This window comes from Schistosoma mansoni, chromosome 6 (genome assembly GCF_000237925.1).
Source record: "Schistosoma mansoni strain Puerto Rico chromosome 6, complete genome".
Classification (NCBI taxonomy): domain Eukaryota; kingdom Metazoa; phylum Platyhelminthes; class Trematoda; order Strigeidida; family Schistosomatidae; genus Schistosoma; species Schistosoma mansoni.
Genome location: NC_031500.1, coordinates 6,963,520 through 6,989,973, shown reverse-complemented (window position 1 = coordinate 6,989,973; position 26,454 = coordinate 6,963,520). Strand labels below are relative to the sequence as shown.

General features: G+C 32.4%; 1 protein-coding gene across 1 annotated transcript in view; it reads left to right on the top strand.

Annotated features, from left to right (window-relative positions):
• Positions 1-16,155: 16,155 nt before the first annotated feature.
• Positions 16,156-26,454, top strand: part of Smp_164380 (putative camp-dependent protein kinase catalytic subunit) — a gene marked incomplete at both ends in the record, with an annotated part of 52,028 nt that continues 41,729 nt past the window's right edge. Inside the window, one exon of the mRNA XM_018798117.1 lies at positions 16,156-16,363. Coding sequence (XP_018653091.1) covers positions 16,156-16,363 — 208 coding nt within the window. The remainder of the gene's footprint in view (positions 16,364-26,454) is intronic.

Below are 26,454 nucleotides of genomic sequence, written 5' to 3'. Positions count from 1 at the left end.
ATTTCATAAAAAAACACTCAAGTGTTTTGTATATTGGGTATCATTCCTATTTTATTTGGCTAACGGCTCTAGAATGGGAAGAATTCAGCTGTGAAGGGCAGTTTCAGAACACGTTTATTACTCGTCTCAGAATTTCCATAGATCCTATGAATGAAGTTTACTAAATAGATAATCATTTTGAATATAATTGGCATTAACCACTTTTACACTAGACATGCATGTAAGTTTTTGAACAAATAATCAGCCTTTTGTAAAGAGGCTTACAATCGAATGCATGTTTTCGTATAAGTTTAGAAGATAGTTTCAAAAAAGTGTAATTCTTGAATCGACAGTGTAATATATTATTCTATATGATAATCGAATAATGAGACAAAAATCGTTTATCAGTGTTTCAAAGATTTTGATTATTAGTAAAATATTTTATGTTAAGCAGTTTATTATTATCCATATATTTTGAAGCTTAATATTACTTACTTACTTACTTTCGCCTGTTACTCCCGATGGAGCATAGGCCACCGACCAGCATTCTCCAACCCACTCTGTCGTGGGACTTCCTTTACACTTCTATCCAGTTTTTGTTCATTCTTCTCATATCTGTCTCCATTTCTCGACGTAATGTGTTCTTTGGTCTTCCTCTCCTCGTTTGGCCTTCAGGATTTCATGTGAGGGCTTGTCTTGTGACGCAGTTGGGTGACTTTCACAATGTGTGTCCTATCCACTTCCAGAGCTTCCTCCTGATTTCTTCCTACACTGGAATCTGGTTTGTTGTCTCCCACAATAGGTTGTTGCTGATAGTGTCTGGCCAACGGATCCGAACTATCTTGTGTAGACAACTGTTTAAAAACACCTGTATCTTCTGGATGATGGCTTTCGTAGTTCTACACGTCTCCGCTCCATACAGTAGAACTGTCTTGACATTTGTATTGAAAATTCTAACCTTGGTGTTGGTTGACAATTGTTTTGAGTTCCAGATGTTTTTCAGTTGTAAATATGCTGCTCTTGTTTTGCCGATCTTCGCCCTCACATCTGCATCAAATCCACCGTGTTCATCAAGGTATATATATATATTCTCATAGTGTTCTTATGACTAAAGGTATTGAGTGACAGATAAATGTATTTCACTTGATTAGAAATAAAATGTAAAATTTTGTGACCTCGTTTCTTTAAGTTTAGTGAAATAACTCATTCATTACATCCAATATTGAAATAAATAACCTTAAACACTTTCTTCTGTACACTTTACACACTTTAGTTTGCCTACTTTAACAGTTTTGATGACATTTATTGACCTGAAATCTTAAATCCCAATGTTCCAAATTCTATTCTGTAGTGTTATAATCGTATAGCCTATTGAATTTTATAAAAATCACTTCATGTTAGAATACAATTAGAGAAAAACAGATATACATATTTTTCTCTCTCATAGGATCGATCAAAATAGTAAGTTAACCTGTATATTTATAGCTGAATAGTTTGAAAAAAGAAAAAAAAAAACTGTTCAAACGATATACGACATACTTTTAGATTTTTCACCGCTGGTTAATATGAGTAACTATATCTTAAGCATATGGACACATATTCTGTTCAATGGTAAATCTATTCAATCAGATTTTCTAGGTATTTGAAAGTAGTCTCAGAATCCATTAATTGTCTATCCATAGTCTTTATGAATATCCCTTGCGGATATAGTATATTGTCTGGATTTACTTTGACAAACATAATTCTTCTATGCATCTAAGAACATCCAGATAAACTAAATACCCATTTATATTGTACGATAGTCTGTACTATAAATTGTTTACAATGATCTTTATTTAGTTCATGATCTGTAAAATATCATCAAAAGTTAACTGCACATCTTACATTTTTCTTAAAACAAAAAGAAACGAAAAAGAAGGAAAAAAAAGATAGTCATGTAGTTTAAATGTTCAAGAATGGAGAAACATAAACTTTCATATGATGATTAAATGTCTGTTCATGCAAAAATGTTTGGATTGAAAGTTAAATTTAAATCGATAAGTTTTAACTAAAATTACTACCTTTTTTTAAAAAAAAACATTCTTCTATGTTCATTTTCCGAATAAATTTTTGTTCATTGGTAATAATGAAATTAGTTTTTACCATATTCAACACTGTTGGATGCCGGCCTGCTCAGTGGTCTAGTGGTTAAGCACTCGCGCGCGAGACTAATAGGTCTTGGGTTCGAATCTTGTGAGGCAGGACCGTGAATGCGCACTGATGAGGAGGCCGGAAGAAACGGCCGTCCATTGCTTTCAGGTTTTCCATGGTGGTCTAGCTTCAATTGACTCATGATTTCAACTATTAAATCCTATTATTAATTCTATTAGTGAAACACCAATGTAGAATCTATCGTTTGGAATTTTGCCGCATTATCCATATTACTATAGAGCCATAATAACCATCAATTATTTTTATATTGTTTAAATTGATTAAATAAATGCTTAGTTAATTTAATTGAGTTTTGTTTGTAAAATAAGAAAGTTATCTAGAGTTTTGTCAAATGTTTCTATGTATACTTTGATTCTATATATTCAGTAGATACTAAAAGATGCTGTCGACCGTCATCTTATTTCAACTTTATAATACATGGATGTAAATTAACAAAATTAAATGTCGAAATAAACCTTTCCTGTGTTAAGTACAAAAGTTATAGCTGAATACCATGAATTCGTTTATTAAGTCAAACCTCGTTACTTTCTAATAACATAGAAACAATAATACTAACCACTGCAAATAAAATTATACTACATTCGCTCAGGATTCGTTTACCAGTAGACATGGTATTGACCTTCCGAAACTATTCAAGTTAATCGATATCCAAACGACTTTCAATTTATCCTGTGTAATTAGAGCTATCATTGAAAAAAATCTTCTGCATCTGAAAGGGCGTATTTATCTTGATTAATTTTGCTGATTTCAGTTTCAAGAATTCATCAAGTAATAAATGTTCTATGAATTTGGTTATAATTTTCTATTGCTTGAATAATATATGAACTTTACTCATCCAGTCAACAGTTTAAGTATTACATAATCTATAGCATTATTTTCTCTCAAATAACCAACATTAGTTATCCAGATGTTAAACCATCGTTTGTCAATACACTACTGAATTTAAAAAGTACCAGAATTTATTTATCAATAGATGTATAAATCTGTGATTTTCAACAAAGCGTTGTTTTAATCATTATTGAAGCATGCGAATATTATACTGTAGCTGGTTGAATTATGTGCTCTTAGTTTCGATTCCAAGATTGTCTTAGTCTGAGCCATTTGTTATTTTTGATTATTACCGATTGGTTTCGTTAAAAAATGTAAGTGCATCGTGTGTGGTTGCTGGATCATTGACCCAACTTTTCTTCTGTTCCTCTCTTTTCCAACCCTCCTTGCTCACGTTACTCTGCATCCTCCTCTAGTACACAAAGTACCATCTGGATAGACGTGAATATAAATACACTTATTTGTATTTTTAGGTTAATTCTTCATCCAAAACTAGTGTAACCATTTTTGTGAATCACATCATATATGACTTTCATAATAAAAAAATACTACTATTTCAGAATGACATTTACCTATTATTTACTTATTGAAATGCTTTGTCCATTAAACATTTAGTATAATTCTTCACACGGGAATACATTATTGAATTCGAATCCACTAAACCATGTTTAATTAATGTTGAAGATTTCAGTTTAAGGTTCAGAATTAAAGTATAACCTGAGTTAGAGTAACTAGTTAAATTAGAATCAGTAACGTTTATAATTGTATGTTTCGCATATATGATTAAGGAGACATTGAGAAATCTGACTACAAGCGTTTTAGCAGAAGAATAAATTCGTTTTTCAAAATGTAAAATTCATTTATTTATGAGACTGTTGCTATTCATTTTTTAAAACAATTGTGGTTCGCTTCTTAGGCTATATCCATAGTAGTGCTTGAATAATAACATAAGGTCCCCATGATAAATTAATATAATATCCACTTTATCTGAGTTAAAGTTTAGTGTATTGAGCTGTTGAATGAGAAAAACAGCATAACTAGAATAAGACTTATCATTCAAATGTCTGCCTATATAACCGATCAAGGCTGGGGACATTGAACGTTAAATAACGTTATTAGCTTCTGAAATTAATACTATTATTATCCCTGTAAAGAATTCCGCGAAAAAAATCAAACATTTTGAGTCATTGTACTTAAATCAGTCAGATGTTCAAGATGTTGATTTTGAAATCATAGGAAACATAACAAAGTTATTTCTCATGTTTTCGATGGAGAGAAGGGAAATTATTCATATTTTCTGGAAAGAGGGGATAATACTATTATCAGTAATACATATATAGGTGTAACCTTCGATTTGATACAGTGGTTGAATGTAGGAAAGATTTCTCAACCGAAAAAATAAAAAACAATGTACATAACTTTTTTCAAAAAGGTGTACTGACTCAAAAACAAAACATACTTCGAGTTTTACAGTTGTATTTGTCTTCTGCTTATATTCATCCTCAGAATTTTTCAACCAGTTATCCATAATATAAACATCAGATAAAGGTCATGTAGATATTTGTAGTTTCGCTTTGCATGCATGAATTCTGATGTAACTGGCTTTTGTTTTTACTGCTTATGTATCAATGCCTGCATTTAACATTAGTTAGGATACTGCAAACAGTAATCATTTTATAAAAGAGAGACCGTATGTGATGTAGTTGACAGGGACTTAGAAGTTACTTAATAGCATAAGAAATGTGAAAGTTTATTAAAACGTAAGTAATTCTTATATATATATATAACATTTGTCAACCAACACCAAGATCAGGATTTTCACTACGAATGTCAAGACAGCTCTACTGTATGGAGCGGAGACGTGTAGAACTACGAAAGACATCATCCAGAAGATACAGGTGTTTTTAAACAGTTGTCTACACAAGATAGTTCGGATCCGTTGGCCAGACACTATCAGCAACAACCTATTGTGGGAGACAACAAACCAGATTTCAGCTGAGGAAGAGATCTGGAAGAGGCGCTGGAAGTGAATAAGACACACACTGAGGAAGTCACCCAACTGCGTCACAAGACAAGCCCTCACATGAAATCCTGAAGGCCAAAGGAGAAGAGGTAGATCAAAGAACACATTACGTCGAGAAATGGGGACAAACATGAGAAGAATGAATAAAAACAGGATCGAACTAGAAAGGAAGGCTCAGGAGAATGCTGGTCGGTGGCCTATGCTCGATTGTGAGTAACAGGCGAAAGTAAGTAAGTAAGTATTCATGTGAGATAGGTTTGCACATTACATATCAAAAGTCAACAGGATGATTCCTTTCAAAATTAGAATTTTTTAAACTGGTTAACTGTAATTTGTTTTAGAAATAATTAAATAGTAGGTGTATGACTCACAACTAAGCCAATTAATTATTAGAACAGTGTGATTGCAAATGCAAATAATGCAAACTGTTACTTAAAAATAGAGATGTTGTATGCACAATTAAATTTTGTTTTTTGTCAAAGACTCAAATCAGCTTGAGAAGTTTGTTTAAAACGAAAATTACTGCTTATTTGTTTCGTCTCAGTAGACCGTATCCACTATGTTGCTCGGGATCGAACCAAGATCCTTCAGTTGTTGATAACAATAGATATATACATATCCTAAAAGTGTTTATCGAATACACACCGATTTCCGAGTACAATCAACTTGATAAAGAGTGACTGTAGCATCGAAGTGACAAACATTCGATAATCTGAAAAGATATGATTCATAAATTACTTGTAAAGACGTTAATAATATGAACCACTTGGTGTAAGTGAAATTCAAAAATCTAAGGTGTCAGCATTTTATCGTTCAGTATACATACATTATACATACATTACTATCGTCATCAATCCTGCAAGCGTGATGTTGTTTTTCATCAATAGTGCACAGAAAACATTAGTTCACCAATAGCGTCAGGTAGCTGCAGATTCATGAACGCTTTGTAATGGTAGATTCAGCATTGAGCAAGGCTTGTATCAATAATTATTCTATTGAAAATAAGATTAAGAAGTCATGTTTGCTAATAGATGGTATGATGAGGCCTGATTCCAGTCCGATTACAGGGTACATGCAATCACTTATCACTGCAAAGAGGAATACATAAACAGAGAGAAAAAAACAATAGCTAAACATTACTGTGGTAGTTCTGTCGACAGATATGTGTTTGGTCGTTTTGTAATCCATTGATTTAGATAGATTTTGTTTAAGCTAATCAAAAGACATATATCCCGAAAATAATAAATTGAATTATATAAGCAGGGTACTAACTCTTAATAACTTAAAACACAAAGTGTCAGCATGAAGTGAATTTGAAAAATTACTTTCAATAATAGGCGTTCACACATTTGATGTCTCATTATTTCAGTAGTCAAGTGAGATATGATCAACGGCATAATCATTTTCATGGCAGTACCGAAGGGAAGTTACCGATGTACCATACAGACGACGTTTTATAGATAAATCGTGGTAGAATGTCCTATATTCTTAAACATTTGCTTGTAAAACAATCCATAGTGACCTTTGGATGAAAATCTTTACCGTGTAAGGAAGGATTTCCCATTTTTGATGAGAATGATAAAACTGAGTTGCTCAGTGGTCTAAATTTTCAAATTCAACTAAGTTGTACTATCGATTTGGTTTGTGAGTTACCAATTGTAGAGAGTTCCAAGCTAAGACAAAACAGATATTGATTAGTCCCTCGCTTCATAGTTAACTCCAAAAAACTGCAGTTACATGGAAAGCAATTTATTTTATTGGTGATTTGTGAACAATAAATGTTTATTAACATAAAGTGTCACGTAACCTCCATCTGATACTGACATTAAATGCCTTTTTCGTCTGTGGTTCGCTTTACCATCTCTTAACATCAACATCCTGGATTACAGATGAGAGAATATAAAATATTCGATAAATCTGAAGATAAATCTGATTGTTCTAACCATAAATTATCAAGAATTCCCATCATATATTTGTGTTATTCTTATTACTCCTATCAACAATCATTTAGTAATAACTGAACATTGGCAATTGGAATGCTGTTTTTATATTTCGCCTATAAAAAGTTGAACGAAATGGAAATTATTTTTTAGTCGACGTTCATTAAAAATGTCTTGTTTGATATCATAGTTATTTTGATAGAAAGAATTTTTTCGGAAATCAATGATCTTTACGTCCAGGTAACATTAGTTCACTGATGTTGAAAGGTTTTCTTTTAAACCGAATACATATATTGACATATTGTCTCATTGAAAATGTATTTATCGAAACCGAAGGTCATATTGCAGTTAAACGTATGCGTTTTTTAAACAAACGCCTTCACACTCAAATTCCTATACATAAGCCAGGTAAGTTATGCCGTTGATTAAAAGGAAGGTAGAAAGTATAAAAGGGTGACAAAAAAATAAGTTCACATACACATATATACATTGAAGAAATACAAGGGCGATAATCAACCACAAATATTTCCGTATATGTAAACATATACATGTATACGTTTACACGAGTAAAAGTTAGCCAACCAAATCACGGAATATTCTGAAAATGAAATACCAGGTATAGCTGATCTGAGTAATACATGGTCAAACATGCATGTAAACAGATTCTATTAACATATATGCGATTATATTCGACTTTGAAGTAGAATAGTTTTTCCTATTAAGCTTTAACTTGGGCGATATCCTAAAACTTTTAAAGTTTGACACTGAAACAGAGATGCTATGGCCAGGGAAACTTCACTGTATTGATCTCCATGGCTGACTCACTAAAATCTCTATACTTATTTACTAGATAGACAGGAGGGATCATTTTTGGCTTGAGCTATCTGTCGTATACTATATAAATTACCGCATAATCTAAACATACATCTATGTGACGTAAATGATGTCATTAACACCTATTTCACTGAATTGAACCTTTGCACTCTTAGAAAAGTTGTACAGTCAATATCCCTATTTTAAAAGTCTCCACATGTATATGCTCACACTTTTGATTGATTATCCTACAAATACTCGAATCGAAACATTAATTACTTCACATATTAGATCAGTAATCACAAGGGTAATAAATCACGTTGTCATTTAACTTGCTCAATTCGATTTCTTGGAATGTAAGTACATTTAATTAATGATGTTTACAAAATAATGTCACAATGTATATTGCTTTCTGTACATTGGATATATTAACTAGTTCTTGGTTTCAAACATTAGTTCTTAGTACAGTATAGGTATTTCACGTTTTAACGAGAGTGTTAAAGTCTTTTCAATATTAGTTTTACGATTCAGTAAATTCCGTGATGTGAAAAAGAATGTGTTTACAATTAATTATAAACTATATTTTCAAATTGCTAAGTTATGTAACTGACTTCCATATAAAAGTTTCGGTTGATAAATATTTTGTCATATTATACTGTATATCTGAAAGTATCAGACGTTACGTGCATATATTCACACACACCAGAAGTAGGTCCTAATACTTTTAAATGCTAATACCTTAATTGAGAACTACTAAGTCATCATACTTATTAACAATATACTTGTACTGAGCTGTGATGTATACGGCACTATCTTCTTATCAGTGTTGTACATGTCCTAATATTCTGTGTGAATACTAAACGAAAAGTTAAATGTGGATAAAAGTAAGAGAGATCAATTATATAAACAGATATATCCAAACAGCATACCAACCGGACCATTAAAGTTAGTTATAGAGACGACTGCAGGAATGACCTACGTAAGATTGACTTGGATGTAATAGTAAAGTGGAAAGAAGGATACCTCTTTAAGATATCGAAGAGAAGTACAAAAGAAACACAATACTTTCAGTACCTGGGAAAGTACCTGATACATGGCACTCCTAAAAGTGGCTGAATTCAAAAATCACCTTAAATATTTATTTCAAATGAAACCTGGTGTCAAATAAAACTATGTATTCCCGCCTTTATATTAGTTATTGGCCAGATTATGAAGTACTCCATATCTCAGTAGACGCACGGAATATATTGTAAAAGAGCCACACTAAAAAACATATTGTATTGGCAATTGGAAGCAGATATCATGACATTGAATAGTATTTGATAAAAACTGAGAGCTCAGTAAGTAGTTGCTTCAAGATCTCTGGTCGGTGATCTATGCTCCAAGATGAACGAAAGGCTTCACTAGTTAGTTACTGAAAATATTACTAAAAGTTCATATCCTCTTTTCTTCTTACTCTTTATTTATCCTCCAGCCAATTTACCCCGTCAGTTAATATAACTTTTATACATACAATTGCACCATTTTATAAACATGATATAGGTATATAAGTAACCATTATTTTTATATAATCTATTTTATGAGGTTTAAACAGTTTGTGTTCTGAAGAGACCTTACAAAGTACATGAATCCATACTATACTGTTTGTTCATAGGGTTAGATGGAGTTGACTTGAAAACTTCGGTTTTTGTGATTAGTTTCCTCTCAACAATCCTATTTAGATTGATTTCACGAAAATATAGGATTTTCAGTTAGCTAAAAAATAGTTACTGATTGTTTTCATTATCATGCGTGACATTTTACATGAACATACAAATTAATTTTACTTTTATGGAGATCATTTACAAGTTGATGGTAGTTTACCTCATGAACTTTTAAATCAACTTCAATCTTCTACGTTATTTCGTAGATGAATATTATCACTTAGCAGTTTTAAAATTAAGATTTAATATAAACCCAATTATTTCTAAGTTTAATGGTATTTTCAGAAAGGGGTTTTGTGAAGATTTTAGTAATTTTATATAGTTGAGATCATGAGTTAATTGAAGCTAGGCCATCATGGAAAACCTGGAAGCATTGGACGGCCAACTCGTCCTATTATGGGACTCCTCACCAGTGCGCATCCACGATCCCGCCTCGTGAAAATCCAACCCAGGACCTATCAGTTTCTCGTGCGAGCGCTTAACCTCTAGACCATTGAGCCGGCCAGCATCCAACGGTGTTGATGTCTAACTTCAATCAATCCATGAAATTGAGCAACCATTTACCAATGTCTTCAGTGAGTTGACATCTCTCAACAGACCTGGTTGAACTTCATTGGTTACTGCCAGGCAGGATCATGGATGCGCACTGCTGAGGAGTCCCACATTAGGACGAAACGGCCGTTCAGTGCTTGCAGGTTTTCCACAGTGGTCTAGTTTTATGTTATTTGCAGAGTAAAACAGTTTCAGTTATTTAATTATTAATAAACTACTATGGTTTCTTTATTATTTGTATACTGTCGAAAGAAAAGTAGCAACAATACTGAAGGCATTAAGATTATGGTTCCAGTTTATTTTTTTTCTAATCTTATTAAGGTTTATGGGGAAAAAAGATTAAAATTTTGAACATTACTTACTTACTTACTTACTTACGCCTGTTACTCACAATCGAGCATAGGCCACCGACCAGCATTCTCCAACCCACTCTGTCGTGGGACTTCCTTTACACTTCTATCCAGTTTTTGTTCATTCTTCTCATGTTTGTCCCCATTTCTCGACGTAATGTGTTCTTTGGTCTTCCTCTCCTCGTTTGGCCTTCAGGATTCCATGTGAGGGCTTGTCTTGTGACGCAGTTGGGTGATTTCCTCAATGTGTGTCCTATCCACTTTCAGCGCTTCTTCCTCATTTCTTCCTCCGCTAGAATCTGGTTTGTTATCTCCCACAATAGGTTGTTGCTGATAGTGTCTGGCCAACGGATCCGAAGTATCTTGTGTAGACAACTGTTAATAAACACCTGTATCTTCTGGATGATGTCTTTCGTAGTTCTACACGTCTCCGCTCCATACAGTAGAACTGTCTTGACATTTGTATTGAAAATTCTAACCTTGGTGTTGGTTGACAATTGTTTTGAGTTCCAGATGTTTTTCAGTTGTAAATATGCTGCTCTTGCTTTGCCGATCCGCGCCCTCATATGTAATATAAAAATGATTCTATTTATTTATAATTCCCAACGTTAAACTTTTGATCTTAATTTTTATAATTTAGTAAAGTAGTATAAAACAACTTTCTATGTCTAGAGATGACTGACAGAAATTAAAATTTGAATGATGATCATAAGAAGAAGCAGGACTTCATTGTTTTACCATCATGATCAAGATCGTGATCGTGATCGTGATCATCATCATCATCATCATCATCATCATCATCTTTGCAGTCCGATTCAATATAAATTGATATTCCTTTTTTTCCTACATACAATTGTATACATTAACGAAACCTACATAAAGTTAATGTCATTCTATATAATTGACAGTTGATAACTTGGAAAAAAATACATTGAATTCACAATGTAAATGAACTACATGATTGTTATGTAAAGAATTGAAAAGTTAGTTAAGCATTAGGTATATATATACGGACACTAATATACACTTTGTAATATGTCTATCCTAGTTATTCTGTTCCATTTGAATAATATATCCATAGATATATGAATGAAATCATCTAAAGAAAAAAAACTCTCAATTTACCAAGATTTATGATTATTAGAAATTGATTCTGTCTGAAACTTGCTTCTTTTTAGTTGTCAAAAACACAGGATAATTGACACTTGAATAATATTTTAAGTAAGACAATCACCATGTGAACTATAATGCTGCTTCCATTACAACTATTTAGTTACAAAGTAATGGTATTTAAATTTTATAATATCAATTGTCTGAAATAAGTGTCTACTGTTTCAAATTGAGTAAAACTCAACTAGTGAGTATACATAATGTCAGAAGGGGTTTTGTGTAGGTTTCAGCATTTTCATAGTTGAAATCATAAGTCAGTTGAAGCTAGACCATCATAGAAAACCACGAAGCACTGGATGGCCGTTTCATCCTATTATGGGACTCCTCAGCAGCGCGCATCACGACCCCGTACTCACGAGATCCGAACCCAGGACCTATCAGTCCCGCGCGCGAGCACTTAACCGATAGACCATTGAGCCGGCATCCAGTGGTGTTAATGTCTAATTTCAACCAATCCACGAAATTGAGCAATCATTCAACAATGTGTTCAGTGAGTTGATATCTCCACAACAGACTTGATTGAACTCCACTGGTCACTGCTTCCCACTAGAACTCAAGGAAACATCCCTTGAGGTCAGTCACTAGTGAGCATATGATTATAGATCAGAAGGGGTTTTGTGGAGATTTCAGTATTTTCATAGTTGTAATCATGAGTCAATTGAAGCTAGACCACCATGGAAAACCTGGAAGCACTCGACGGCCATTTCGTCCTATCATGGGACTCCTCAGCAGTGCGCATCCACTTAATGTATTTTCATGATCGTTGTTCCAGTAAGTTTTAGTGTTGATATAATGTAGGAGCGAATGCAGAAACAATAATCTATTTATTAGAGTATTGTAAATATAACAAATAAGTAAAAGACATTGTTATACCATGTGGACGTGCATGATCTACGTATTCTCATTGATCGAAATGAAATAAAACATGGTTTTCTATAATCAAAACTAACAACTATGAATAATTGGAATACCAACTATTGTCAGTGATCTTGTCTGTATATAAAATCATTTGAGCATTGAGTTGAAAAAAAAGACATGAAACATTGGCTTAAGACATGAACTTTCTTGAACAGGATAATTAGCAAGACAGGTAGAGTTTGAGAAAGGTAACAAAAGTTCTAGGAATGGAATCGGTAAAAATATCAAAGTTCATGCATAGATGTTTTTAAAGTAATTAATTAAAATTAGAATGAAATGGTCGGTTGGGGTTTTTAATGAAACTTCTGTTGACCATGATTTATTGACAACTTTCTCCATTTGAATGAATAAATTAAGTTAAAGTTTGTCAACAAAACTGTTTAAGTGAAGTGTGCTAAATTCTATTTTATCGATTATTAGTTCAGGTTATTAGCTTAAAAAACGTTGACAAAATAACGGTTATCAGTTAAGTTTACTTACTTACTTACTTACGCCTGTTACCCCTCGTGGAGAAGCATAGGCCGCCCACCAGCATTCTCCATCCAACCCTGTCCTAGGCAATCCTTTCCAGTTTTTTTTCAGTTATTATTCATCCTTTTCATATCTGCTTCTGTTTCCCCATTTATTAGTTAAGTGCTTAGTTATCAAATTGTTTAAAACTGTGGTGCTTATTGACTAGTAAAAATGTGATAATGTACAGTTTTTCTTGTACCTTCAATTCATATCCTTTTCTCTTTTCATGTAATTAGATAAAAGTAATAAGACTAACTGCTTTGGTGTGTGTTTATCATTTGTGTTTGAATTTCAATTATTTTTTCTTAGTAACAGGAAGCAATAAGAGTTTCCCCAATTTCTAAATTACACCACAGCAGTCGGTATCTTTTTTGAAGCAAGTTCTATTTTATATCTGAACATAAATCTTCAAATCTATATTTATCATTCATTCTTAGGAAGTGATTGATTTACATAGATCACATGGTTTCTCTCTCTCTCTTACTAGTAACGTTCCGTATATGAATGATGGACTGACGGTTTAAGATTTTCAGATTTACTCCTTTCATGTTTAAAATTATCAATTTCATTATCTTTGATTGAACATTTGACTGTTGACTTAATGCAAAATATTTCAGATCACTGTTAATTAATACATGATTGAATGTATTATGAAACTAGTCTTATAGTGGGATATCCCTAATAACCGAAAAAGGGAAAATCTGCAGTCATTAACTTTTACATGTTACCTGACCAATTACTGTGTGATATTTACCATTTATTGTTGGATTATTTAGATTGGTTTGTGTGGAGTTTTATTTACTTTGTAGATTGTTTTCAGTATGAAACGATAACTGAAAGAGAGTCATTCTACAAACAGAAATCATTTAATGGTTGTTTGATATGCAAGATTGTGTCTAAAGTAAAAAGGACCCATAATTTTGGGTCAAAATGCATAAACTTCAACTTGAACTTGAAATCACGCACAGCTCTCAGTAAATAAGTTATTATCCTTAATCAGAATGATACACATTTGATCATATTTCATTCATTGTTTCCAGTTAGCAGCGTTGTATTCATTGAAGATTAGACTGAAGTAATCTATTTTCACTAAGTGAACTAGTTATAAAGTATCATCTAATTAAATAACAATACTTCAGAAATCTTACTTTCGTTAACAGTTTAACGTCTTCTCTCGTCACTGCAATCAAGTTTCTCATTTTCTATCGTCAGACAGAAAAAAATACAGGATGAATTAAAAATTATGGCGTCATATATTTAGGATTCCATAGTGTTATAGCACGTTCACTAACTTGGTTGGTTAGATGTAATTAAAGATTAGATTGTAATGAGTTCAATTCATTTAGATTATCATTTTGAGATTAAATGATCTACGGTTCATTAAAATTTATCAATATTGGGTATGAGTAGTATCATAAAATAAATTCGTTACGAATTATTAGATCATAGTTCTGTGATCTCATTGCTTTGTGCGCGCAGTATAACTGAGAGTTTCTGTTTTCTAACCTGTATGCCTAGAATTTTAACACTACCAACATTTAAGCATATTATTTTACATCTCTATTATCATTATTCCAGCACATAAAAGCTAAGTATGTATTCTAGGTTTTTTGAGAATTACCACTATAAAATTACCTTTCTTATATAACGTTTTAAATCGTATAATTACTTCATGTAATGTAAATATAGTCTGGACATACACATAACACTGATGTGAGTTTTTGTTAGTGTTATATCTAGAGCTTGATTTCTTACTATGCCGCGTACTACTAGACTACTTGAACGATAGAACCCGCAACGTCGCAAGATAGAAGACAGAAGAACTAATAAGTAGGAACTTTATCCGCCAAAACAGTGTCAAAATATAGCACAGAAATCTCATGTATTTATAGTTTTTGACTGAGAGTAAATCATCATTTCAGACAACCATAGGGGTCATTCTTATCCATCCAATAAGGAAGCTAGACGTCGACATTCCAGAATATTACCCCAGCAGTGATTGGATGGAATGTATGCGGCTCTTTCTGAGCTTCTTAAGGCTTCCTAGAGTTTACCAACGAGCCGTCCTTACAGTTAGGTTGTCAAAGAAAACACTAATAAACGTTTGATTTCATGGAGATCTGTATAACTTTGATGTCATTTTCATAAACTAACGTCAGCTGAAGAAATTGTATATATATATATATATATATATATATATCGCTTTCTTACAGAAGCTATTCACTCAATTAACTCAGTAGATAGAATCTATATCATGTGATTTAAGTAATTCACAATCTGTATACCAGTAGTGCCAAAATCGAATACGGTTGTAACATATGTATATGCATATTTATAGAGTGACAGTGTATTTATCCCATATATTATACCTACAGGATGATTTTAATCTTGTGCACACAACTTGGTTTATTTGTTTTCTCTAAATAATAAGTACATGAAATGGTTTAATATTTTAATGTACCCATTGGACATGTTATTTAACATAGATGTGTAAATATACATATGTCTATCTAACGATTTTTCATATCATCATGATTTGTTCTCCTACATGGAGACACATATAATGTCCATAGACCATAAGTAAACTTCAAATATTTGTGTCTAGATGTTTGTATGAATGTGTAGATATGTTATGTAATGTGCACATATAGCTTATTCGCTCAATCACATTACACGGGTAATCATTTAAGTTAGTAATATTGGAATTACCAACTATTATGGGCTTTTTTCATTTTAAAAAGGAACCAATAAATTGATAACTCTTATAACTAAAGGGAATTAACCATACATTGATCTAATTATTTAAACGTATTTAAACAAAATGAATTAATAATGAAGTACTCATATCTATTCATGTTTATGTATATATCCATACTGTAATGCAAAGGTTTACAGTGAGAAATCATAACAATCATCAGTGTGATTGCCAGCTTAAAACTTAATAACTCAAAGTAACCCAAGAGTGGAACTAGACATATAAAAACACATACAAATATCTGTAAATTAATCATCTTCCCTTACAAACCATCTTTAATTATTTGAAGAAGACATATCTCTTAGATAGAAACTTTCATGAGATTTTGTTTAATAATTTACCCAGTTAAAGAAAATTACATCAAGTTGAATTAACAATTGTGAATTCATTTGAAAATTAAATGTCTGGTGATACTGAAGCCACATTCATTTTATCTTTAGACGATGATGAAAATGATATTGCATCATCTCATCAAAATCCTAATAGAACAATAACAGCAGATTATTCAACAGATAATACAGTAGTTGAATTCTCTATTTCAATTAATGATGATAGCGTTGAAGTGAAAGGAGGAGATTCAATGTCATTGGAAGAACAGTTAGCTTGGTGTAAGTAGAATATGATTCCTTCTTTTTTAAAGTGTGTGGAACTTCACATAATTTTTCATAATGAATTAATATAAACGATCAAATAGGTGTTATTTTTAAGTTTAGAAATTAACTAATGGTGTACATTCGAAAGTTTTTCTCGGGAATTTAAACTAAAAAGTTCTCGTGGTGTAACTTGTACAGAATTAATAAAACCTACTAACCTGTCTGTCTATTTATCAAGCCCAGTTTTTACTGCTTTTTTCAGAAAAGTAGGTTTGATTTTAAATATTCAAAACACAGTGAATGTAGAACCATCAAATAGTATTTCTTACCTTAAGCACTAATAAGCATTTGAAAACTCCCAAACCACTGATACCTTAGTGAATTTTGTATTTTCTATTGTTGAGTACCTCTAATGAATACCGGTTTTCAGACGATATAATGTTGTTCAGTAAATGCCTTTACATTTTTTTCAAGTTATGTATGAAAAACTTTTGAATTTTTGAATATAACTTTCTTTACCAAATGATTACAAGTGAAGATCCACGAAAACATGTAGAACAATAGATAACTATATCGTCATTGTTTGGAATTCGCTAGCATTGGCCTTCGCCAACTTTAATCCCTGAAGTCTTTCACGAAGGATGATTCCTTAAAACTATTGAGCTGAAATTAGGTGATCCACATTCCGACCCTGAGTTGATTTAAGATAAGCGACTAATTCGATTATGTAGCTTGGAATGTATACGTTTACCATATAGTTATAATCTACTTAGTTTTTTAAGAATACTTTGTCTAAATGGCATTTTATTGGAATTCTATAGATTACTTTCTTATCTTTAGATGATGACTTTTATTTAGCTGTAGTTATATAATAATATTGATGTCTGCAATACAATGCAACCTTTACATCAAAGATTAGATATGCTAAGTTTTAATAATGTCAAGGTTATGTATTTATTACTTGTTATAAACAACATGAATTTCATCAAATAACTACTTAATAGGAAAATTTAAAAAAAAAACAATCAATCAATGTGAATATTGATATTAGTTTATAATTGAAATAAACACCATAATCAATAAAATAAATAACCTTTGAAATCGATTGTTTGATCAAACTAATTATTGACGTGTTTTTCTTACCGGCTTTTTTAAAATTTATTTTTTTCTAAGAATTATTCAATTTCAAGAGATTGATTACCAATATATTGATATATTGATATTGATTACCAATAGGATTCAATATAAAGTTCATTGTTTTATTTGTAGCCTGATAGTAGAATGCATGGGTATTCTACTGGATAAAGATACCTCTTGTCATATATATATATATATATATATTCCATATGACGTCTTTATACTGCATATCGTTTGACTAAATAGCTAATCAACTGATTCTTGGGCGTTAACTACATCACATTGCTTTGGATACTGAATAGTCCACTTTGTATGGGTTAAAATTAAATACTCTAATTTTTGTTACAGATTGTTAACAATTTAGAATCCTTTAAAAAATCCTAGGGACACTGAAAAACGTACTAGTCGATACTAACTGCAGCAGCTTGAGAACTCCTGCCTAGCTTAATGTTTGTAGACGAAGGAGTTGGAATTTGGCAGTTTATATTTTCAAATTCAGTGGATTTTAGATATAGCACGACTGTAGTTTGATACCGTCACTAATAAATATTTCATGAACCAAAGGTGGCATTCCAAGAGAATTTCAGGAATCTGTCTCAGAGTCAAGCATCTTTCACTGATTTCAAACTAATAGGCAAACCATTTTCTAGTTGAACTTATTTCCAGAAATCTCGCAAATAAATATTGTTATTTTTATAAAAACACATTACATATAAACTTTTTAGCATGGAATTACCAATTTTGAAAGTTGAACACCACTCTTATTCCTAAGGTTTTTCACATGTTCGTTCGCTAAACTTATTATAAACCGAAAGATGACTCTTCAAGCAAAATGAACATCTTTAGGAAAACCCAATGATGATCGTGGAATTAGGGAAATTACACTTATCAATATCTGCGAGATATCACTATAAGTTAAGACTAATACTTCATGACTGAGTGAACCACAAACAAATACAGAAGACAAAGCAATCATGACAAGCAATCAGGGATAATTGGAGATTATTGATAAACTAAATTAATTTCGACAACCCGATGACGACATTCGATGTAAATCCTTCATCACTTTTTTACAAAACACATTAGAAACTGATAAAAGTTGGATTTGTGGATGGTGAAGAGTTCGGGTCTGTGCAGAGTTTTAAGTGGACATTGTTTAGGCTTTGTTTTAATAATCTGAAAATTTTGAAAAAAACCTGAACTATTTTAAAATGAATTATCAAATTCAATTGCCAAGATATGGTCAGATTTTTTTATTAAAAGTAAGTATTATAGCAGGCAAAAACCAATATGGAATCTACAATTATGACTTTTTCATGAATAGTTAATATTTTTCATGCTATGACCAGCTGACACAACTAGGTATGGATATTATTTATCTGCTTTGCCACTTGTTTTTCCCAATAGTATTCTTTTAGAAAAGATGTGAACTGATCAAAATACTTGTTGTTCATATTCATTAAGGGTGACAACCCAAAGAAGATAAAACAAGCATTGACAACATTGAATACTGATAAATCAGTGTATCTATTTTTGTTACTTACTTATTTACTTACGCCTGCTACTCCCAATGGAGAATAGGCCGCCGACCAGCATTCTCCAACCCACTCTGTCCTGGTTCTTTCTTTCTGGTTCTATCCAATTTTTGTTCATTCTTCTCCGTCTGTTTCCATTTCTTGGTGTAATGTATTATTTGGTCTTCCTCTTTTCCTTTGACGTTCAGAATTCCATGTGAGGGCTTGCTCTGTGACGCAGGTGGACGATTTCCTCAATGTGCATCTTATCCACTTCCAGCGCATTTTCCTGATTTCTCCCTCCGCTGAAATCTCGTTTGTTCTCTCCTACAGTAGGTTGTTGCTGATAGTGTCTGACCAACAGATCCGAAGTATCTTGCGTAGACAACTGTTAATAAACACATACAGTAGAACTGTCTTGACATTTGTTGTGAAAATTCTGATCTTATTGTTGGTTGACAAATGTTTTGAGTTCTAGATGTTCTTCAGTTGTAAATATGCTGCTCTTGCTTTGCTGATCCGCGCCCTCACAATCTATTGTTCTTCATAAGTTAAAATTATCTCATATTAAAAGTAGTTGAAATTAGTGAAATCAAAATAAGGTATTCCAAAGAAAATCATGTAAATATGTTCATACCTTAGTAAAAGTAAATGTCTTCTACTATGGATTAAATAATCTAGGTGATTATTACCTAATTTTATAATTTTTTACGATATAGTTTTATCCACTTGGCATTATGTAATTGAATCTTCACATTGATGTTTAGAACTGCAATTGATCAGTCTCTTATTGGCATATATACATACTGTGCGTATTGCTTTGATATTGCTTTAATTCACAAGCATTCTAAACAAAGATTGATAGTAGTCAATAGTTTTATGCTTGAACATTTAAAAATACACATTTCCTTACGCTCCATTCTCAAACATTGAAAACCGAAGTTCAAGGTCAAAGTTAATTTACATGAATGCTCAAAATTTAGATTCTTTTGAATTTTTTTGAATAAAATAGTTCACATATATTACTTACCTGATTAAATGTTCAACAATGACATTCACGTGGTTTCAATCAAGAACTAACTCATGAACGTTTTACTGTACAGAAATGAATGACTACTAATGATTATTTTTTTTAATGTTAGTGAACAAAATGCTACTTTTACTTGTAAATTATACCTATATTCACTAATTAGTCGTCATTTACTCTACTAATAGCATAAAGTTTAAATCTAGTGATTATTCATGAAGCATACATCAACTCAACTAACTATGGCAAATTATGTTTTAAATAGTGATCAATGATGGAATACAGAAAGCGTATTTTAAGGTTATTGTATTTTTATTATGGTAATAGAGATCCTCCATGAGACCGGAACGTAATAGTTATGGCTTTAGACGTAACGAAAGCTGTATACATATTTATTGAGTTATGATAACCATCATCTATTCATCAAATATTATATATATACCTAGGGCTTCTTAGTCCGCTTATTTCTGATATTCAAGGTCAAATTGATTTTTTGGCAATCGGCGAATGGGTGACTACCGAATAGAATCTATTACTCAATAACCACAAAAATATTACTAATATCTAAATATCCATTCTAAAGTCGTTATCAATGGAACTTAAGTATTGATGTTTATTTCATTGTAACTGATTGGTTTTCCATGAATATAATTCTCATAAATGGGGAACTTATTTTATTCATTAATATTAGCGTTAGAATTTGATAAGTTTTGTAAAGGAAATCCCACTATGATAAACATTAAATCTTCATAGTTGAATGCGTGAGTCAATTGAAGCTAGACGGTTGCTCAACTTCGTGGATTGGTTGGAGTTCGACATAAACACCATGGGATGCCGGCTCAGTGGTCTAGATGTTAAGTACCCTGGCGCGAGACTGGTAGGTCCTGAGTTCGAATCTGGCGAGGCAGGATCGTGGGTACGCACTGCTGAGGAGTACCACAATAGGACGAAACGGCCTTCAAGTGCTTCCAGGTTTTCCATGGTGGTCTAGCTTCGATTGACTCACGCTTTCAACTATGAAAATACTAAATCTCCACAAAAACCCCTTCTGATAATAAACATTTTATCGTTTGAAGTTAAAATAATGGTTTATATATGACATATAAAATCAAAATTATCTTCAAATTGTCTTTAACAATACTCTAATGTTTTCTTTCTAGTTTATTCTAGTCTTTTTAGTGTGTATCCCATTTAAAATCATCATTCGATTAAATAGAATTTATTTTTTAAACATGTTCAATATGAGAAATATATATTTAAACTAGAATCCTGGATCAGACCGATATCCGAAACGAAAAAAAAAACGACAATAAAATTTACCAGCTAACATTAGTCGAAAGTAAATAAAATGAATTTATCCAAATGATTTTAAATGAAAGAAAACAAATGAATATTTTATCATTTATTTAATAAAACAAAATGTTTTATCAGAAGGGGTTTTTTGTGGATATTATGGTAATTTCAATAGTTGAAATCATGAATCAATTGAAGCTAAACCACTATGGAAAGCCTGGAAGCATTGGACGACCGTGACTGGCTTCAAGAGGTATTTCCAGGAGTTCTAGTGAGAAGCAGTAACCAGTGGAGTTCAACTAGGTCTGTTGGGAGATATCAACTCACTGAAGACATTGGTGAATAGTTGCTCAATTTCGTGGATTGGATGAAGTTAAACATTAACACCGTTGGATGCCGATCAGCTTAGTGGTCTATCGGTTAAGTGCTCTGACGCGAAACTGATAGGTCCTGGGTTGGAATCTAACGAGACGGGATCGTGTATATGCACTGCTGAGGAGCTCCACAATAGGACGAGTTGGCCGTCGAGTGCTTCTAGGTTTTCCATGGTGGTCTAGCTTAATTGACTCATGATCTCAACTATTGAAAATAATAAAAAAACTGTTCAACTGGTTCATTAATTCAGTATCATTTTTCTATTAAGACTATGATATTCATTTGTTATGTAATCTGGACTTTGATTTAAAAAAAAACTCATTTATCTTAAGATAATATTAAATACATTTCTAAATGAGATATTTAATGTTAAAAATTTCAAAAGTTAGCATCAATTGGAGGTCTTTTTATCAATCACTAATCACTATGTTTCATTAGAACAACACATGTAAGAGAACTATTGTTTTCAATTAGATCATCAGGCTTTACTTTAATATACATGAATGTTTATACGAAAATGTTAGACCAATCAAGGCTATTTCAGTTATTAATCATAATGAAATAGAATACGTCACCGAGCCTAATAGGTAAAAGTACAAGTTGATAGTGGGAAGATAGGTGTATTGATAGTAGTAAGAATATTAAATTATGGTAACAAAAGTCTTATCAATAGTTAAACATTGGAAATAGGAGGTCAAACGTGGATAAATAGACTTAGAATAGTGGTCACAAAACATTAAAATCATTACGTAATTAGAAGTATGTAAATAATTAGATAGTGAAGAATACAAACGGAAAAAGGCGGAAAATTATAAACAAATGATAACAAAATTAGAAATAAAATAATAATAATGTCATTTGTTATATCCGGCCATGGAAGGGATAGAGGGGTTACAAATTTCTTCTGTACACATATATTGGGGTGAAATGTACGAATTCCTATGGCTTCTGCTGTATGAAGGAGACGGGAACGAACTCTGTTGGGAAATGATGGAGGTGTATGATAGATCACTCAAAATGATTTTAATTTATCTACATTATGACCACTATCAATTAGATGTGTCAAGATAGAACTGCGTACTGTTTTTATCTGGCCCTTCCCAAACCATGCTGGTAGATGTTCACTCATTTGTTGGTTAAGTTGCCTAGTAGTACGCTCGATATAGCTATCTCCACAGGAGTAGCAGAACTTGTATTTGCACATAGAGGAGGCCGACTCAGGTAACTTTGGTTAATCTTTTTATAAAAAAGTAATCACATTAAAATAACACTTAAATAATTGTTGACCAGACCTAAATTTGAAGATTTTTTTCAACACAGGTTCACACTAGATCGGCTCATAAATTCAATTATTAGAATTGCTACAATCTCTACAAACCTCCATTTTGATAATAGTCATCATGTGCTCGCTAGTGACTGGCTTCAAGATAGATTCCCTGGAGTTCTAATGAGAAACTGTGACCAGTGGAGTCCAACCCGTGTCGTGTACAGACAGGTATCTACCTCAGACAATAGATGAATGGTTGAGCAAGACCATGGATTGATTGAAATTAGGCATTAGCACCGTTGGATGTCGACTCAGTGGTCTACAGGTTAAGCGTTCGCGTGTGAGACCGAAGGTCTTCTGTTGGAGTCGCACGTGCCAGATCGTGCATAGGCACTACTCAGTAGTCCAATACTACGACCAAACGAACGTTCAGTGCTTCCAGGTAGTCTAGCCTAGATATATTCATGAATTTAAGTATTAAAATTTTTGATTTGTTGCATATAGATAAGATTTTGTATTATAGCTAAAAATACAATCCATCATGTTACCTAGATAAATAGATACATTTTAAGCGTGGTTCTCAACAAATAAACGAAGGTCAGTCGCTAAATTAATTAATATTGAGTAGATAATTGATTTTACTCTGGCATTTCTTAGTTATGTTGCTCATTTATGACAAAATACCTGGACAAACTATATAATTTAATACTAATCTGCGAATTCAATATCTTAACGTCACTGAATAGAAGTCCTATGGTTTACATCTTCTACTTAAGTTACCATTAATTGTATTAAATTTACTCATTAAAATCTAAAAGCTTAATCGAACAGAGGAATTAACATAAAAACAATCAACAAAGATGTTTTAAGATCCTAGATTTATTTAATAATTGTGATGATTCAACAAGAAATACTTTATAATGTGATGTTTTTTGTAAACTATTCGAGAAGATTAGAGATCATTGGATTTATTTTTTGTCAAGTATATTTATTATTTATTATTTATTTAAACACATAAATATTGGTACAAGGAAGCACCAGATACATATGCGCCATACAAATCTCATTCGATTTGTGTTAGGGCTGTGATACTGCCCAGGTGCCCAAACTAAAGCAGGTGGTTTTCTTAGAGGCCCACACCCGGAGCCTTTGACCGAAAGATCTGATCCACAAGGCAGTGGAGCATCGTGAGGAGATGCAGTCCCATGGTGGCCGGTGATCAACGATTGATTCGTGCGCCATTTGTTCCATCAGGATACTGGAGCCCATGTGCACCATTGGTTTGGAATCAAGGTTTTCCAACTCCCCTGTGTGGACTCGCCTTGTCCACCAACCCGGTCAAAGCGCCGGACATTTGCCTTTCGTCCTCTCAATTTCGTAAACAACACCCCCGCCACAAGAAGGCAGTGAGTAGGACTTCCCTGTCAGAGGCTATATATTCGCGTGGCCGTGTGAGAGCATTTCGAGAGGGAGAGCAGATTCTCCCCACTCTCGGCCGTACCAGGGCATTTGGGGATATATAGTTCGTTTTTATTCATATTTCACTTACAATATACATTGATGTAACACTATGAAATTTAAAGATAGGTATTCTGAATTTGAAACACTTGAACAAATAATGTAATAAAGTTATCATCAACATTTCCTTTTTCATACAATTCATAATCAGCTTAGAAGAATACATTGAACAACCTAGAATATCCTTTTTAAACTTATTCAACCGTAGGAATATTTCATCGTTCTTTCTCAAAAATACAACAATGTGATATGAATTTATCTATGTGTAAGTAGAAATCAATAACCTTGGGGTTAATCTTGCAAAAAGTGAAATAGTTAACAAGTATAACATCGAATGATAGTCAATTCTTATCGTTTATTAATTAAGGTTGGCAAATAGACTGTTATCTTCTAAATCAGTTACCTGAAATTACATTGTTTGCCTCAAAATGTAAAGATCCTCTATTCAACCTTATATGGATTCAATGCTACACACTGTTGAAAAAATTGAATATATCCAGTGCTCGCTAATTTTCAATGACCTTCGAGTAGATATCTTTCTCTCATGAAAATTAACTTCCATTATTTATATTGATTTATCATACAAACATAATAAATCATAATACATCTTTTGTAAGATATTTCTATTGTAAAATAATGTATAACCTACATTTGGCTTCCAATTTTAGTATCATAACACATGTAACCTGTGCAACAATAACTTGACACTATTAATTAACTGGAAAATAATTTTGGAACTACTATTTTATTTATAGTTGTAACGTGTCGTTCAGTATAGTTGTCATGTCTCAGAATGAAAAAACAACTGTTAACAGCTGTTTACTTTATTATTATTATTATTTTTACCATCGTTGTTGTTGTTGTTGTTTTGTTAATCTTCAGTGTGCCGATTCATTTACTGTGTAATAAATTTTTACTACAGGAAATTTTAACATCAAACGTTTTAAGCAGATGCCTTCTTATCCGTGTATGTATGCGTTTTTCTCTATATTATGCATGGTTAAGTGCATATCTGTATCATATAATGTAGCAGACATGTTAGATATTTTGACTTATCGCAATGGAAATTTTTATCCTCTCTTTTTTTCAATAGTACAACTGTTTTCTCACAACTAAAGATTATTCCTGGTCCGATTTGATTAACTCTCTATAAAAGATATAATGTATAATTCGTTTATCAGTCGGCTTTGTTACACTACAGTGTTTGGTATATATCAGTTATCAGTAAAATTGGATAGAACAGATTGTCTAAATTAAGGAAACCTTCATTGATTAACCTTAAATTATCATAGTTGAAATCATGAGCGCAAGAAGCATCACAACTATTGCAGAATAGCGAATATCAAGTTATTTCGGTTAACAATTTCGCGAAGTTATTTCCACAGGATAGAATATAAAATTTCAAGCCAGACACTCCTCCTTGACCCAGATATGTCATCGACAATAACCCTGGAACATGCGAAGCAAGCTCTCAAATAAAAAAACATGAATTGTCTGGTCCTTATGACATCGTTTTACACATGTAGAATGAATCACTAAATAAGAACAATTTTCTATTCACTTCGAACACGAAGATAAATTTTAATAACAAACGATGTGTTCAAATGTATTCAAACTCATAAAAATTTGATTGATTACACCGAGCGATGAAATTGAAACTTATTTATTATTCAATGAAAAAAATACATATGGTCGACAAACAAATGTGTTTACCCAGAATATCGGGTAAACATTCGTTCATCCTTCACAGTGATGGATATGAAACGATACACAGAACGTGATGTGAATTATATCATCATGATGGTTGAACATAGTCTTACAGATCATGAAATCAGTCTGCTTGAACATCTGGGCTACCTATCCCTGCTATCTAGATATTTCAACAAAATATCTAGTTTTGTTTGTTTTAATAAATTAATTCTTGCAATTAATCGCATAGCCTATTTTTGGGTGCGTTTCTAAAAATTTTTAACTG